The sequence below is a fragment of the Echiichthys vipera genome, assembly GCF_963691815.1.
Source record: "Echiichthys vipera genome assembly, chromosome: 1".
NCBI classification, from domain to species: Eukaryota; Metazoa; Chordata; class Actinopteri; order Perciformes; family Trachinidae; genus Echiichthys; species Echiichthys vipera.
This window is the reverse complement of record NC_139826.1, coordinates 36,848,001-36,864,873: the sequence shown is the minus strand read 5'-3', so window position 1 is coordinate 36,864,873 and position 16,873 is coordinate 36,848,001. Positions and strand designations below refer to the sequence as shown.

General features: G+C 43.3%; 1 protein-coding gene across 2 annotated transcripts; it reads right to left on the bottom strand.

Annotated features, from left to right (window-relative positions):
• Nucleotides 1-212: 212 nt before the first annotated feature.
• LOC310951399 (very-long-chain (3R)-3-hydroxyacyl-CoA dehydratase-like) lies at nucleotides 213-14,323 on the bottom strand. Of its 2 annotated transcripts, XR_014593334.1 has the most exons (12): nucleotides 14,122-14,323; nucleotides 10,395-10,440; nucleotides 10,175-10,248; nucleotides 9,270-9,434; nucleotides 7,934-7,985; nucleotides 7,693-7,803; nucleotides 6,428-6,555; nucleotides 4,531-4,643; nucleotides 4,328-4,434; nucleotides 4,084-4,215; nucleotides 1,612-2,958; nucleotides 213-1,578 (listed from the first exon to the last, which is right to left on the bottom strand). XR_014593334.1 is itself a non-coding variant. In XM_083919601.1 (11 exons), exons 1-11 carry the CDS (start codon nucleotides 14,200-14,202, stop codon nucleotides 2,882-2,884), a joined length of 1,086 nt encoding a protein of 361 aa, XP_083775727.1. In that variant the 5' UTR covers nucleotides 14,203-14,323; the 3' UTR covers nucleotides 213-2,881. The 2 variants fall into 2 exon arrangements, 1 of the variants encoding a protein (XP_083775727.1); XM_083919601.1 differs by having other exon boundaries at nucleotides 213-2,958.
• Nucleotides 14,324-16,873: the final 2,550 nt, after the last annotated feature.

Below are 16,873 nucleotides of genomic sequence, written 5' to 3'. Positions count from 1 at the left end.
TCCTGACCTTTGCAGCATGTCATACTCCTCTCCTACCACCATGCGTCCTGTCTGCAGTTCCACTCTGAACTATACAATAAAAAGGCAAAAGGACAAAAAAAGACCTGAGATCTGAGAGAAAACACCCCACCTCCAAAAATAGGAACTTTGATGTTTATTTTTTTGTCAGAAAACCAAAGTTGTGACTTACAATCAAGTCTGAATTTCCCAATAAAACGTCTATAAATGAAACTGTTCGTCCACTACACATCCTTCCCCAAAGACATCTTTAGAAAAATCAATCTGAGACAAACAAGTTAAAATCAACAACTTCCGTAAACACAAATAAATATGAAACAAAAGGCTCAAAAAAGTGAACAGGTTGGGAAAAAACAAACAGAACTTGGGTGCAGTCAGTGAAAAGAAGAAGATGAGGACAGGAAGTGGACGGCTCATCGGGATATTTAACATTCATTCATTCATTCATCATCTTCAACCTCTGGTCCCTGTCGGGGGGGGGGGGTACTGGAGCCGATCCCACCTTACATCGGGCGTTTAGTTTCTATTGTTTAAAAATGTCTAGTATCATCTCATCTCATCTTCAGCCTCTTATCCGGGGTCGGGTCGCAGGGGCAGCAGCTTTAGCAGGGGACCCCAAACTTCCCTTTCCCGGGCCACATTAACCAGCTCTAACTGGGGGATCTCGAGGCGTTCCCAGGCCAGTGTGGAGATCTAATCTCTCCACATGGTCCTGGGTCTTCCCCGAGGCCTCCTCCCAGCTGGACGTGCCTGGAACACCTCCCTAGGGAGGCGCCCAGGGTTCATCCTTACTAGATGATCCTGAACCACCTCAACTTTTGTCCAGGGTGCCCCCTGCGACCCGACAGGGACAAGAGGATGAAGATGAATGAATGAATGAATGAATACGTGAATACAGGGGGTAATTTTCAGAGTCAAGATTTAAGAAGTACAGACTCGCTGACACCATCAATAAACATATACAGCGATGCCTCCTCATGCCTGTTGTGTTCACAAATTTGACCGAACTGACAAAGATTAAAGGCATTTCCTGAATAGTTTCATTTTAGGCAACAGAATTTTTGTTAGTTTTCATTTGATTCTGCTAAAATCAATCAACTGATTTTTACTTTTTCTAGTTTAGTTTTAGTCGTCAGAATCAGAAACACTTTAATAATCCCAGGGAAAATTGTTTAAACTTAACTACAATAACCGTGTTGGGCTTAAATAGCAAACAACAACAAGTGTGGGTGCAGCTTTTCCATCCATTCATGTCAATATCCACATGCTGGATCCATGAGGGTGGGGAGGAAGAAGCATACGGAGCTGGAACACTGCCACTGGGGGCCAGAGTTTAACATTTTTTAACGTTGCACAGAGAGACGGGGACTCTGAAGGTGGCAGGAATGAAATAGTTTGTCTTCACCCTTCATTCCTCTATTACACTCTCCCTTATTCTGCGGTTTGTGTCCCAACAGAACGCAATTACACACAAAAAAATCAAATAAATACCTCAATTATGAGTCAATCTGACCGGCATCCCCCTCTCAAATTGCTGCGCCGTCTGTCTGATGTCTGAACCTCAACTCATTTTAAATCTTCTGCCCTCAGCACCGCAGACTAATTTAACCAGTCAGATAAAATCATTATTTCACTTCATTCACAGTTACATTTTATCTTTTTGACCCGTGTACCTCTTGCAGCTTTTAACAAGAACAGAGTTACAATCTCGCAGGACAGAAACATCTGAGGTATCGTATCTGTATGTATAAGCATAAGTGTGTGTGTGTTGCAGGTAATAAATATTTCCTTTCAGTCATCTGCGTGACTTTGTTCATATTCAAAGCAGTGAGTGTTCAGCTTCACCCAAGGCTCAGTGTTAAAAATGCACTTCTGGACATCTACAGTTAAAACCGACCGTTATAGATAAGAGCCGCGGTGTTTTCATGCAAATGGAGCTGAAATATTCATTCATGATTCATCAGAAAAATAAAAGTGCTGTGTCAGATCATAACCTTTAAGTCACTGCTGACCGACTTTCCAAAACTCGACCAACTGAACTTGGAGAGACTTAAAGTTTGTTAGAGATTGTCGTCTTTGTGCAGTTGTGAGCAGAACCGGTTTTAAAACGCTCACGGTGTGTTCAAGTACGTTCCGACATACAGGAATTTAAAAAACAACAACGAGCAAACATCGATATCAGTGAGACGATCGCATTCATTTGCTTGTCTCTTACAGATTTCTTGCAGAAAATCAAATTTCCAGAAGGTGAAACGTCCTTGAACACACCACAACAGAGAGAGTATCAAAACTGTGCATTAACACACAACAGCAATATAACAAACACATAAAGGTTAATAAACACTGGCCGTGAATGATCTGTGATTTGTTATTAATGGGTTACAAAGAGCCGTTCTGAGGGAAACGTTATTATTTTTGAGGACAATCATTTTAAAATTGATGTGAAAGATGAAAATGGAAGATCAGAACGACTCCTAACGTGTTCATAAAGTACACACCTCTATTCCCAACAAGGAAATTGACAGAAAGAGAAACAAAATATTCCAGTTATAACAAAAACCTTTGACGGTGACGGCAAATCTTGATAAATAAAGACAGTTTTAAGAGAACACACGTGGTAGCAGTGAAGCGTGGCATCGACCCGCACGGTGTTTTCAGGTGACGTCCGTCCAAAAGTGAGTCATCGAGCTGGTACAGTAGGATTTACAGGGTGTGGAGAAGGTTAAGTTCACCCAGTGGAGGAATAAAGTGACCAGTACTCCATTATCAGGTCAGTGTGTGTGTGTGTAGGAAGAAGAAAAAATGAGGGGAAGTATCGGCTGTTTTATCTGTAGGTGGACGGCAGTTCGGAGTGTGTGATGAGTTATTGGACTTTCCTTTTCCTCGAGCGGTATCGTCTCCTCCTTTGCTTGTACAAGTGGCGGAAATTGATGAAGAGTCCTGCAGGAGGAGAGGACATTTCTGTCAGTATGAAGTTGATCGACTAGTTGTATATTTTTCTGTCACTGTAGATAAACACACAAAGAGTTTGCACGGCACTACTCCGATTCCTCCACAAGTGCTGCTTCTCCAGGGACATGTTTGCACAGGATAATGAAAATCCAAGGAAATCCAGGCAAATATTGTTATTCTGTGATTTGAAAAAAATCAAACCTGAGTAGTCGGGACGCATCGATCAGATACTGATATCAGGCCGATACAGACTCAAGTGGCTGGATCAGGATTGTGACAATGGGGCCGATTTATTCAATTCTTTATACATTATATGCATTTACACTGAAATTTTAATTCCTGTTTAACTTCAGACCAATTTGTTGCACTGTAGTTTCCCCCGGCGCAAGAATGTGTGGGCCCTAAGGGCGCAATCACACTGTCCATCCGTAACGTGCCTCTTGCTTTAGGGTACTTGTACCCCCCTCCTTCTCCCCCCGCGGCCCAGGCCCGTTTGTACTCACACTACCTGGGCCTCGTGAATGCGTCGCTTTGTTTACAAATCTTTCCACAGACAGTTTTTGTGCGTCTTGTCGACTGTTTTTGAATCTTTTCATCGACTAAATCTGCAGTAAACACTCCACCTCCGCATCACACCAACGTGAACCTTTCGCCGCCATTGTTTTAAATGTCCGCGCATGGTCCCTCCTTCTTTTTTCTTTGTCCAAACAGGCGCACAGGAAATGACAGAACCGGCATAGGCCTCGTGCTCGTACATGTGCAAACGTGCTTTACAAAAGCCCACCTCTCCCAAACGGGCCGTGGCCGGCAAGCCTAGAAACACTCACACTGGTCAAACGAACTAGACTTTAGCCGTGAAACGTGCTTGGGCACGGTACGGATGGACAGTGACCAAATGTCAGACGGACAACTCAAAAACAAAATGCATAGACAGATTTATTAACTAAATTCATCCTCAATCCTGAAAATTAGACAAGGGAGCAACACATCAACTGGGAAAAAACATGAAAACAGGCACGCCTGCAGCCTGAGCGTAAGGTGACAATACATAATCAAGGCATGTGGGTTTCCTGTTAGCTTTAGATGTCTGGAGTGTGTTAGTGGATGTCTCACCCAGGAACATGAGGACCAGGTAAAGCTGCAGGGTGTAGGAGAAGCTTATAGAGTGTCCCAGCAGCGCAGGGAGGCGGAGGCTGAACAGACGTGTCTCATCAAAGATGGGAAGGGACTGGATCACAGCCACCGCTGGGAACATGCACAGAACGACACACCGTCAGCATCAACTCACATGTGCAATCCTTTAACTCACCCTGACTTGTGTTTATGCCACTGTTTTCTCAGTTAACTCGTCACAAACCTTCAGCCACGACCCCCAGGGGGTACAGAGGGATCCAGAGGCTGTATCTGAGCCACGTTAACAGCTTCCACTCTGTGCTGATGCAGGCCAGCATGTAGAAAGGGTACCTTATGTGGAGAAGGAAGAGCCAATGTAACAGAAGGCAACGACATGGCGAATGTGTAACAGCGAGGGGGGAGGGGGGACGGTTAGTCTGAGCGGACCTGAAGATTTCGATGGTGCTCCACAGGTAGAAGACGAAGAAGACAACAGGTTTGTTCTGCATCTGCTCCAGACTGCCAAAGATCACAAACAGGATGACGTTCCTCCCTGCCACCTGCAACATGCAACAATAATGGTCTTCATTACCATCTTGGACTTGTTGTCCTGACATTCATATGTGTTGCTTTTTTGTTTGTTATTGGTTTATCATCATCTCGCTTTGCTAAACGCCATTATGATCGAATATAAAAGTATAATAGTAATTCTCAGTAACTTCAAGTGGATCAGCTACCTAAACATTATGTAAGGTGTTGTTTGATGTTTTTTTGTGTGGGTTTTTGTTTATTTACATTTATTTGCATAAATTCAGGAAGTGACGACACACATTCTGTTTAAGACACTTGATGAGAAACAGGGGTGGGGGATACATAATAGTTTTTCTTCTTCCTGCTCCTTTTCAGGCACAAATTGCTTTAAAATGTTGCTGTTTCCGGTGCAAATGCTGTTGTAATGAATGCTGCCTGAAATAAATGAATAAATGAAATGAAATGAAAGTCACAGAGCACAATGAGAAGAGAGCTCTGACGAAACCCACTGTGGTTCAGGTCGAACCTTAATGCTAAAGTGCTAAAGTGCTAAAGTGTACGACGAGGTTTTGGACAAATGCGTTCTTTCAATTTAGCAGCAACAGATGAGGAAGTCCCTTTCCTGTTTCAATAAAACAACGACCTTGTGCAGAACGAAACATTTGAACTTCACTTTCAAATTATTTTTTAATCAGTTAAATTGGTTTAATCACTTATCATGTTTATAATCTCCATCTCCATGATGGCCAGCTTTTCCCCCACATTCGAGTGAAGGGCAAGATAGGAACTCATTATTTTGTAGCATAACCAGGTCCTGAGGTCGATCTGAATGATGACAGTGAGCTTGGTCCCTAATGATCTTGGTTATTGTTGTTTTTCAGAGTACCGTATTTTCCGCACTATAAAGGCGCACCTTCAATGAATGTCTTATTTTGAAACTTTTTTCATATGTAAGGTGCACCACATTATAAGACGCATAGAACAGACGCTACAGTCGAGGCTGGGGTTACGTTCTGCATCCATTAGATGGAGCTGCGCTAAAGGGAATGTCAACAACACAGTCAGGGGAGGTGGTCTTGTTGCTTCCTCCACTTTCGGCACCATTGATTGGTTCATGTTAAACTCTCTGGCTGCTGCTCTATTCCCGTGTTCTACTGCGTGACTAATGGCCTTGAGTTGAAACTCTGCGTCGTAAGCGTGTCTCTTAACAGGAGCCATTTTGGGCTCTTTACACAAACACACACATGGAAATGAAACGGTCACTATATAAGGAGCACCGGATTAAATTCGAAGGTGTTTAGGTGCGACTTATAGTGCGGAAAATACGTTTTTTTTTTGGCTTTTCGTGCCTTTATTTTGATAGTACAGCTGGAGGTTGAAAGGAAATGGGGGGGGGGGGGGGGGTGCACCATGCAACAAAGGACCGCAGGTTGGAATCGAACCTGAATCCAGCTCATATTAACTTTGATTGTACTACTGTGTTACTGTTCTGTAATTTCTGATGAGCAGGTGCAATCGTTAGCTATCGTCAATGCTCATGCACACACAACATCAAAGGAAGCATGTGTATTCTGAGAGCAGGTTACCCTCCTCATACTGCCGAAACTTTTCATTCCTGCGCCACATGAGTGATTGTGTGGATTAGACACCAGATTATATTAAAAATTCTAGCATATTCCTAACCTTTTTATTTTATTACATAATTGATTATTATGACCTCAGTGTTCAAGTTGTTGCTGGATTTTTTATATCTTCAGAGCCGAAAAGTTTAAAATCACAATAAAAGGAGAAGTGACCGTCCCCCTTGCGTTACCTGAATCATAGCAGGGAAAAATCCGGTCTTAACCAGTCCCAACAACGGATTAATAACCTCCAGCACAGCCATCATCTGACAGAAATACATCATATCAGCCGTGGTGTGGAAGGTATCATAGAACGAGTCTGTGGAGGGAAGCAAACGAGACCTAATTAAACAGAAGACTGCGTGAGCCACTATCCATAACTAATCCTCATCATTTGCAAAACAAATCCCCGCTGTGTAGCCGTGTTCCTGTTTCAATTCAAATGAGCTCATCTGCGTTCACAAAAACACAGACCTCTCTGTGTTTCTGCACCTCCTGTTTGTTTCATTTTACTCTTTTACTCGTGCCAATTGTGTTCAACTCACCCAAAACTGCTCATTATTTTATTTATTACGTATTTAGTCCACATAATTCAAAAGTTATTAAAAAGGAGCACAATTGTTTGCTTTATTCCTGTTTTACTCTTTATTTAATCCATGACCATGACCCTTTACAGTTGGCCAATTCAACGGTTTTCACAGTGAGTTTGTTTTGACTTACAGAGATTCATGTGATGTGCTGAATAAAGCACAAGAACATCTGACATTAAGTTGTTAACGGACATTAAGGAGACTAAAAATAAACGGTGATGTGCGGTTTCACAGCTCTGCAGGCAGCTGTGGTAGTGTACGGCGTGCTGAAATGAACTGAAAATAGCCTAGCCAGTCCTAAAACGTTCAGTGGGTCTTTGAAAATGGGTCGCACACAGTCCTTGTTTTGAATCCTAAGTTCTTTAAAAGACCTGAGTCATTTATGTATTTTATCTTCATAGTTTTGGCCATCTGTTCTCTCATGTGTGCTTGCCAAGATCTGGAAACATGCACACAGCAATTAAAATAAAAAAATAAAAAGTCAGATGAGGCACGTTTAAGACTAGATTATTAGTAGGAAGAGAAGTAATGCAGATACTATGCATTTAGAACAAAAGTTTAGTTAGACAACACCTGGAGTAGCTGGGGGGCTAACGTGTCTTGACATAACAGGCGGAAATCTGTGTAATTCAACATTTTTCCACGCAGAAAACTGATTAGATTTTTTCCACACATAAAACTGATTAGTAATCGATAAGTGAATTGATAAAGAATCAGACCTAAAAGAGAAACCTGTAATGGCATTGTTATCAATAAAATCTTATCAACTCCCGTCCCTACATGACGACATGTCGGGTTAACGTTGCCTTCTGTGGCACATGACCTGGATGTAAAACAGACAGAGTTGTTTTTGTGTCTTTACAAACCTTGACCAAGGATGAGGAGTCGAACCGTCATGTTGACAAAGATCCAGGAGAAGCCCAAGAACTGCACCAGGTTGTACATGAACAGGTAGCCTTTCTTCAGGCCGAGGTAGGCTGAGGATCAGAAGACAGGAACCCAAGTTAACAAAAACTCCTCCTACGTGATGGTACATGTCAGCACAAATATCATATCAAGCATATTTCTGTGAGTTTCTGATGTTGTGAAAATATCAGTGTGACTCACGGTCTTTACGAACTCTCGACTCCACGCTTATCTTGTTTATCTTTTCCTCCTCCTGAAAGAAATCGCACCATCAGAATCTCTTTACTCTGTAATGATCAGTTTTACTACTATTGTTTTTTTATGTATTATGTATTTACTGCCATCTTCACTTCATTTAATATGCAATTTAATAAAAAAAGGAACAATCACGTTGAAGGGTTTAATGGACACTGTTTGAGGAGTAAAAAAACATATAAATCAAGAACCAAAAACACAAAAAATTGCTTAAATAATAATAAAAAAACAAGAAGTTGCTTTGCAAGCTGGGAAACACTTCAGTCCGCGTGGATCTGATGATGACACGACTTTAAAACACAGAAATCTTCTCACTTCTGTTTTATTCTTTTATTCTATTCTCCCTTTATGTTTTATTGGATCATTACGGAAAAAAAGATACACAGCATTCATGTAATAGTTACTGTGTTCTCATCTCATCTTCAGCCTCTTATCCGGGGTCGGGTCACGGGGGCAGCAGCTTTAGCAGGGGACCCCAAACTTCCCTTTCCCGGGCCACATTAACCAGCTCTAACTGGGGGATCCTGAGGCGTTCCCAGGCCAGTGTGGAGATGTAATCTCTCCACCTGGTCCTGGGTCTTCCCCGAGGCCTCCTCCCAGCTGGACGTGCCTGGAACACCTCCCTAGGGAGGCGCCCAGGGTTCATCCTTACTAGATGATCCTGAACCACCTCAACTGGCTCCTTTCAATGCAAAGGAGCAGCGGCTCTACTCCCAGTTCCTCACAGATGGCTGAACTTCTCCCCCTCTCTCTAAGGGAGACTCCAGCCCCCCTCCTGAGAAAACCCATTTCGGCCGCTTGTACCCGCGACCTCGTTCTTTGGGTCCTGACCCAGCTTTCATGACCACAGGTGAGGGTAGGAACCAAGATTGACCGGTAGATCGAGAGCTTTGCGTTCCTCAGCTCTCTTTTCGTCACAACGGTGCGGTAGAGCGACTGCAGCACCGCCCCCACTGCTCCGATTCTCCGTGTTTTTCCAAATATAAAATTGGGACAGCCCAGTGGGAGGTGTATGAATCACTTTCCAGGGAAGAAGAGAAACTGTCACTGTCGGAGCTTATTTGAATTTTTGGAGTGATGCAAATGTTTGTCGACATGAGGCGAAAACAAAAGAGGCTTAAAATAGCTTCACTGTGGCCTTTTTTTCCCCCCTTCACCAACAAAGACGACATTTTGCAGACTCATGCCAGGTTTGAATTAGCAGTTAAAGCCTTTTCTATGATAGAAAACATTTTACTCTCTTTTCACTGTTGGTTTATTTGTTTGTTTGAACGGTTTCTACCTTGGCCTGAAGCTCCATCTCCGCGTCGGACTCGTCCAGCCAGCGGTCGAAGTCCGGAGCCAAAAACAGAGGCTTCTTCTCCTGCAGTGTCAGCCGGTCCCACCAGCGCTCCTCCTGCTTCTGGATCTTGATGTCCACGACACGCTGGGTGGACTTATGGTTGATCTGAAAACACAGTATTAGAAACGTATGTAGTGTTTCTTAAATGAGACGCACAGAATGCAGCGACATAATGTGAGTAGCTGTTTGTACATCTAAGAAGAATACAAGAAGGCTTTGAGTCTCTGCGAGTACATTTCATCTTCTTCTGACTGACGGCCACTAACCTTTGATGGTTAAAAGACACGTAACTGTGACATCGGTGGAATAAAAGCTGCAGCTCTTTGACTTCTCTGATAATAAAGTGAGTGAGTATCTCAGGCTGTGGTGCAGCAGCTAATCAGGCCTCTCTTCAGCAGGGAGACATTTTTCAATCACAGTTCACCTCGACCTGACGGCAGTGTTTTTTTTTAGCTTGTGCACTTAAATCAGCAGTCGTTCGTGTATTGTGGGTATTGGGGAAATTTCATCTGAACAGCGAGAGAGAATAATATGAAATGCAAAATGTATTAAAAACTAGACAAAGAGTCTGGTGGGTGTCCGTTCTTTGTTGTATTTCAGCTAAATGCTATGATTTTGCTTTAAATATTTATTTCCAGTTATCTGTAAGTAATACTGGGAGGTGAGGGCTGACCACACTTATGTTGACATTTACCGAGTGACACCGCTAAAATTACTGTAGGAAAACAAAACGAATCAATAGCTGCCCGTCTGCACTCTTGCATTTAATTCTAATTGTATCACAATGATGCGGAAATACATAATATAACAAACTAACTAGTAATAGAAGAATAAAAGATGTATACCTCGGGTCTAACGGGTTCCAGGAACTCCAGACTGAACTCATATTCATTATCTCCTTTAGCCCCGTGGCCCTGTGCTGTGGAACAAATGAAAATTAGATTTTTATATTAGAACAATGTGTTTCCTACAGACATTGCTATCGTAACAGATGTCATAAATAATGTGAGAGTTTGTGAAATATTTTACAATGTTTCATGTTTCATGTTCTTTACATGCACCAACCTCTGAACTGGAGTGTGTTGTTTTCTTGCATGCTGATGTTGAGATTCTGAAAAACACAAAGGCAGTTATTAAGAAACACCCCGACACTGACACACAATGGAAAAGGTAAATGTGCAGGGTATATTATATATTTAAAAGGTATCAACAAATCTCTTGCAAACATCAAAACCAAGACTTTTAGGGTTCCTTCTGAAAACAGAAATCTTCAAAAACAGGTGAGAAATATATCATTTCAGTCATAAAAAAGAGATGAATACATTTCAAAAACCGTTGTGCACTGTATTTCTAAATAGATAAAAGTAAATAGTGCATTTGTTGGGGCCTAATTTCAGCAGCAGGTGCATATAAAGTGAATAGTATCGTAATAATATGTGTGTTTTGGATGATAATGGAGTTCTGAAGGCCCATACACATGAAACACGGTAAAAAAAACACCTTTGCGCCGCCAGGAAAAACTCAAGTTATTGTTTGTGTGTCTGAGTTTCTCAAACTATTTAACGTTACATTTGGGGCGGAAGTAGCTCAGTCCATAGGTGACTTGGCTGGGAACCGTAGGGTCGCTGGTGCAAGTCCCTGTGTGGACCATGTATGGAGCTTGGACTGGAGGCTGAAGAGATGCCAGTTCATCTCCTGGGCACTGCCGAGGTGCTGCTGAGCAAGGCACCAAACCCCCAACTGCTCGGGGCGCCAGTCAGTGGCAGCCCCCTCGCTCTAACATCTCTCCTTAATTGCATGTATAGGTCCTGTCTGTGCATGTGTGTGTATTTCGGGCCTGTGTGTGTAACATGTATAATAATAAGAGTGAAAAAATTCAATTTCCCCGTTGCGGGATAAATAAAGTAATTCTTCTTCTTCTTCTTTCTTCTTAAAGTCGTATCACGATCTCGGAAGAAAAGGTAACGTCACACCAGGTTTGTGAATAGGCAGTTTACGAGTGTACGGTTGCTTTAGCCTTTAACTGGGTCTCCGTGCCCATCCTCGCAGTGAGCCCAGCGCAAAAAGCTGATCATGTGACGGCCCCTTAAGGCAGAGAAGACTGAGACAAATCGGGCTTTGGCTACACAACAATACTTGTTAAGCCTTAATTTCAAACTTTGAGACAATACCAGTATAAAAAAAACACAATAGTCAATATCTTTTTTGACACCGTGGCAAAAGAAAGTCCTTGGCACACAATAGGATTAATCTTTCTTTCATTTTTGGTTTGGAAAAATGTGTAATATCACCAGACTTATCCTTTAAAATACCCGGTGTATGAAGTGTTGCAACTTTATGGGTATTTCAGAGGTTTAATGCTAATTAATTGAAATATACTCACACATGTTTCGTATGTTTCGTCTTTCCTCATTGGTTAATGGGGCCTAACATGCGTAACATGGCAGGTGTTCTTCTGTCATTGATTGTTAAAACCTTTCTACTTAAGAGGCTGAACAGGATCCAGGGCAACCATTAAAGTCCTGCATCTTTAATGAGACATTTTTGTGTCGGACAGACGCCGGACGAGACCGGAGGAGGAGAGGATCCTGTATTTCATGTCACTAATTCACTTACAGCCGGCAGACTGAGTACAGGATCAGTGACAGGGTGAAGATATAACCTGCCTAAATAAACTCAAATAAGTCTTAATATGTAACAATTAACGAGCTGGACTCATTTTAGACTTTGTGAATAACAATCTGTGGGGTGGATTTGAGGAACAGGAAGTAAAAATAAAACATAATTTGGGTAGGGAAGAGGTACAAAAACACCTTTTTAAGGGATATTGGGATGGGGGTAGGGGATTTTGAGTTGGCTATTTAATTAACTATTAAGTTCGGTTTTGATCATGGTCACAAAAGAAATCCTTTATTTATATTTCACACATGGTGCTTTTTTTTTTTTTAGATATCAGGAAGTACTTCAATTCCATGGACCACAGGAACAGGATAACGTGAGTGAGGAGTTCATGGACTATCATCTAATGGATAACCCATGCCCCGAGATCCCACCACCTTTAATGATGAGGAGTTATGGGGGAGTATCTCCTCAACAAAGAGCAAGGTAAGAAATAGTTTGCACCACATGACATATATAATTAATATGAAATAATAAAAGCTAAGCATTAGAGTAATAGACACTCTCGGCTTCTTTTTTCAAAGGTGACTGGTTTGAGGGCAGTTTGGGAGGCTGTCAAAGGTAGCTGCATTAGTGCTGGTGCTCCCACATTCAAACGCTGACGCGGAGAGGGTTTTCTCCGTGGTTGGACCAAACAAGACCTGAACAAGGAACAGTTTGGCACTTGATGGCACTCTGTCATCGATCATGACATTGAAAATGGCTGTTTGGAGCCACAATGCTTCAGTGGGAGCAACCAACCCCCGTCCTAAAGGCCTCAAAGCAAGCCACACACACATACAATAAACAAAACACACACAAGTACAATAAATCACACACACAAGTACAATAAACAACACACACACACACGTACAATAAATCACACACACGTACAATAAACAACACACACACACACACGTACAATAAACCACACACACACACGTACAATAAATCACACACACACATACAATAAACAACACAGACACGTACTAAAATCACACACACAATAAACAACACACACACACACACACACACACACACACACACACACACACACACACACACACACACACACACACACACACACACACACACACACACACACACACACACACACACACACACACACACACACACACACACACACACACACACACACACCTGATGTCAATATATGTCAATTCCTGTTTAACCTACAAATATAAATGATGGTGTAATGTTTTAAGGTTTAATTTATGGTGTTAAACTAAAGTCTAACTTCTTATCTTTGTAACCAAATATCATTTTAACGGACTAATTTATCTTTGTGTTTACAAGAGTGGTCAAAAGGATGCTAACACCAGTGACTTAGCCGTGTGCTAACCCTTTAAATCTGCTCGCTGTAAACACTGGAGCTGCCGGTCGTCCACATTAGCATCAATGCTGTCAAAGCATCCGGGACCAAACTTCAGTCCTTCATAATAAAAGTACATGATTTAACAGCTACAAATTATACTGTAAAGTCCTTTTAATTAACATTTTTAATGTAAACCACCAATTGAGCCGCTCAGGTTGAGCGTCGCCCAAACGATCAACGTCACTTTCATTTACTTATTTGACACATAAATGACCAGGTACAAATCTGAAACTTCACTTGTAGATCATTAGAAGTGTGTAAATTAATTCTACTTGCACTTTGGTGACAATCACCCAGTAAAAACAACACGAAAAGACCGTAAAACAGTGACAGACCGGATCCGTCCGGATAGAGATAGCGATAATAACAGCGAACGGCGTCCGACTGGTGATACACTCCCTATAAATACCTGTTAAATAGTGTTATTTAGGCAGAAAACCTATATGTACACACTTTCCTGAAACGCAAACAAATGTTTATTAATATTAATTTCATTTTGGCCGTTACAAATAAACGTTAGAGGTCAATTTAGCCGAATTACAACGTTAACTGAACACCGTTAAGCTAGCTAACGGTTTGGCTAACCCGCGTCGCTACAGCGGAGTATGTTAACCGTTACACCAACAAACCGTTAATTTAACACAGTTTATAAGCATTTAAACACATTAATGTACTTTAGCGGTGAACGACAGGTCTGTGTGAGCAGGGTGAGGTGGGAGCAGGGTGTTGGGGACCTACCTTTGCATCGCTCAGTTCCACCCGGAGGTAGATCTCTCCGTGCCGCTGCGCCCAGTACACATGAGGAGTGAGAATCTGCATCGTCACTCGGTTTTATTGATCTCTAACGTTACATGACACATCAAAATCACTACTGACACTAGAACCGGGGAACCGACGTCCTCCTCTGACAGTCTGCCCACCTTCGACGCACACGGAGCGGTTATTGTCACACACCAGATGATGGAGCACACTTCCGGGAGGAGGAGGAGGTCGCTCAAGGACTTCAAAATAAGATACCCGTATGCGCTAATTGGGCAGCTTCAAAATAAAAGCACCGTCCTCTTCTTTCTTCTTCTAGACCAGGGGTCTGCAACCTTTACTATCTAAAGAGCCATTTTGCCCCCCTCTTCCACCAGATACAATTTGTCTGGAACCGCAAAACATATTTGATGTCACAGCTTATAAAGGTTTATATAAAGTTACTGTTACCCGGCATTTGTTACCTGTCCTAAAATTGTGCTTGTTTGCTAATTTCTCACCACATATCAAGCTGGCATTTTCCTGGCTCATTTTTTGGGGGGGATTTATCCACCAGCAGTGTGGGTCACCAAGTCAACATTAGCCACCTGCAGGGAAAGGCGCTGGGCCGTACACCAAGGATGTCATTTTTTGGCAAAGCTACAGGGAGCCACTGATAAGAGGCTGAAGAGCCGCATGCGGCCCAAGAGCCACGGGTTGCAGACCCCTGTTCTAGACGCAGATATGGTGTATTGCTGCCCCTACTGTGTGTTTTTAAGAACTACATCAAATTATATTGTGTAAATTAGTAATGTGGGTTTGGGTTTTGTCAGTTCATCAAGAGGAGATGACGATTTTTATTCTAGGAAATTATTTAGGGAGGTGTTCCAGGCACGATCAGCTGGGAGGAGGCCTCGGGGAAGACCCAGGACCAGGTGGAGAGATTATATCTCCACACTGGCCTGGGAACGCCTCAGGATCCCCCAGTTAGAGCTGGTTAATGTGGCTCGGGAAAGGGAAGTTTGGGGTCCTCTGCTAAAGCTGCTGCCCCTGCGACCCGACCCCGGATAAGAGGCTGAAGATGAGATGAAATTATTTCAAATGGTCTCCAATTTCACCTCTCTCCTCCTCTACTTAATGCTAATCCTCCACTCATCTCCTCTAAGTTCACACAGCAAACCAAAGCAAATGTTAAAATGGACTCTTCCAGGAGGAAAAGCATGTATTACACAAGACTGTTTTAATGATATTGATAGAAATGACAGTCATTTGACCTCAGTACCAGCTGATTTCAAACACAAGAGGGCGGTAAGAGACATCTGTAATGAAGTAAGTAATGAAATCTGACCTGGTGTTATTGCAGATTAGATACCCTGTGATAATTTCCACTTTACCAACAGGAAATAACAGCCATGCAGAATCACAAACTCTGCAAAACACTGCCCTTGTAACTTACAAACAGTTTACATGTTCATACATCTGTAATAATAATACAATAATAATACATATACACTCCCCGGCCACTTTATTAGGCACACCTGGTGCTTAATAAAGAGTCAGTGTGGTCTTCTGCTGCTGTTCCCTCTCTGTAGAGTGAAGGTGGTGTTGTGTGTTCACAGATGCTCTCCTGCATTCCTCTGTTGGAACCAGTGGATATTTGAGTTACTGCTGCCTTTCTATCAGCTCCAACCAGTCTGGAGAGGAGGAGGAGGAGGAGGAGGAGGAGGAGGAGGAGGAAGAGGAAGAGGAGGAGGAGAGGAAGAGGAGGAGAGGAAGAGGAGGAGGAGGAGGGGGAGGAGGAGGACAAGAGGAAGAAGAGGAGGAGAGGAAGAGGAGGAGGAGGAAGATGAAGAGAAGGGGTAAGAAGAGGAGCAAGAGGAAGAAGAGGAGGAAGAACAGGAGGAGCAAGAGGAGGAGGAGGAAGAAGAGGAGGAGCAAGAGGAGGAGGAGAAGGTGGGGGAAGAAGAGGAGCAAGAGGAGGAGCTCCAACCAGTCAGGCCGGTCTCCTTTTGACCTCTGGCATCAACAAGGCAATTGTGCCCACAGAACAAAAGGAGAGGGAGGAGGAGGGGGAGGAGGAAGAGAAGGGGGAAGAAGAGGAGCAAGAGGAGGAGGAAGAAGAGGAGGAAGAAGAGGAGGAGCACGAGGAGGAGGAATAAGAGGAGGAAGAAGAGGAGGAGCCAGAGGAGGAGGAGGAAGAGAAGGAGGAGGAGGAGGTGGAGGAGGATGACAAGAGGAAAAAGAGGAGGAAAGGAAGAAGAGGAGGAGGAGGGGAAGAAGGAGGAGGAGGGGGACAAGAGGAAGAAGAGGAGGAGGAGAGGAAGAAGAGGAGGAGGAGGAGGGGGAGGAGGGGGAGGAGGAGAGGGAGGAGGGGGAAGAAGAGGAGGAGGAGGACAAGAGGAAGAAGAGGAGGAGGAGAAAGGAAGAGGATGAGGAGGAGAAGGAAGAAGATGAGGAGGGGGAGGAGGAGAGGGAGAAGGAGGAAGAGGAGGAGGACAAGAGGAAGAAGATGAGGAAAAGAGGGAGGAGAAGGAAGAGGAGGAGGTCAAGAGGAAGAAGATGAGGAGGAGAGGGAGGAGGAGGAGCAAGAGGAGGAGGGGGACGAGGAGGACAAGAGGAAGAAGAGGAGGAGAGGAAGAGGAGGGGTGAGGAGGAGGACAAGAGGAAGAAGAAGAGGAAGAAGAGGAGGAGGAGAGGAGGAGGAGCTCCAACCAGTGTGTCCATTCTCCTCTGACCTCTGGCATCAACATCA

What these genes read in the sequence shown, in the direction of transcription:
- LOC310951399 (XM_083919601.1), bottom strand. Translation starts at nt 14,202, where the DNA reads ATGCAGATTCTCACTCCTCATGTGTACTGGGCGCAGCGGCACGGAGAG. An exon ending in TTTTCCCTGCTATGATTCAG is followed by an intron (nt 4,644 to 6,427) that starts GTAACGCAAGGG and finishes TGCATGTTGCAG; the next exon opens with GTGGCAGGGAGGAACGTCAT. An exon ending in AGCACCATCGAAATCTTCAG is followed by an intron (nt 4,435 to 4,530) that starts GTCCGCTCAGAC and finishes TCTCCACATAAG; the next exon opens with GTACCCTTTCTACATGCTGG.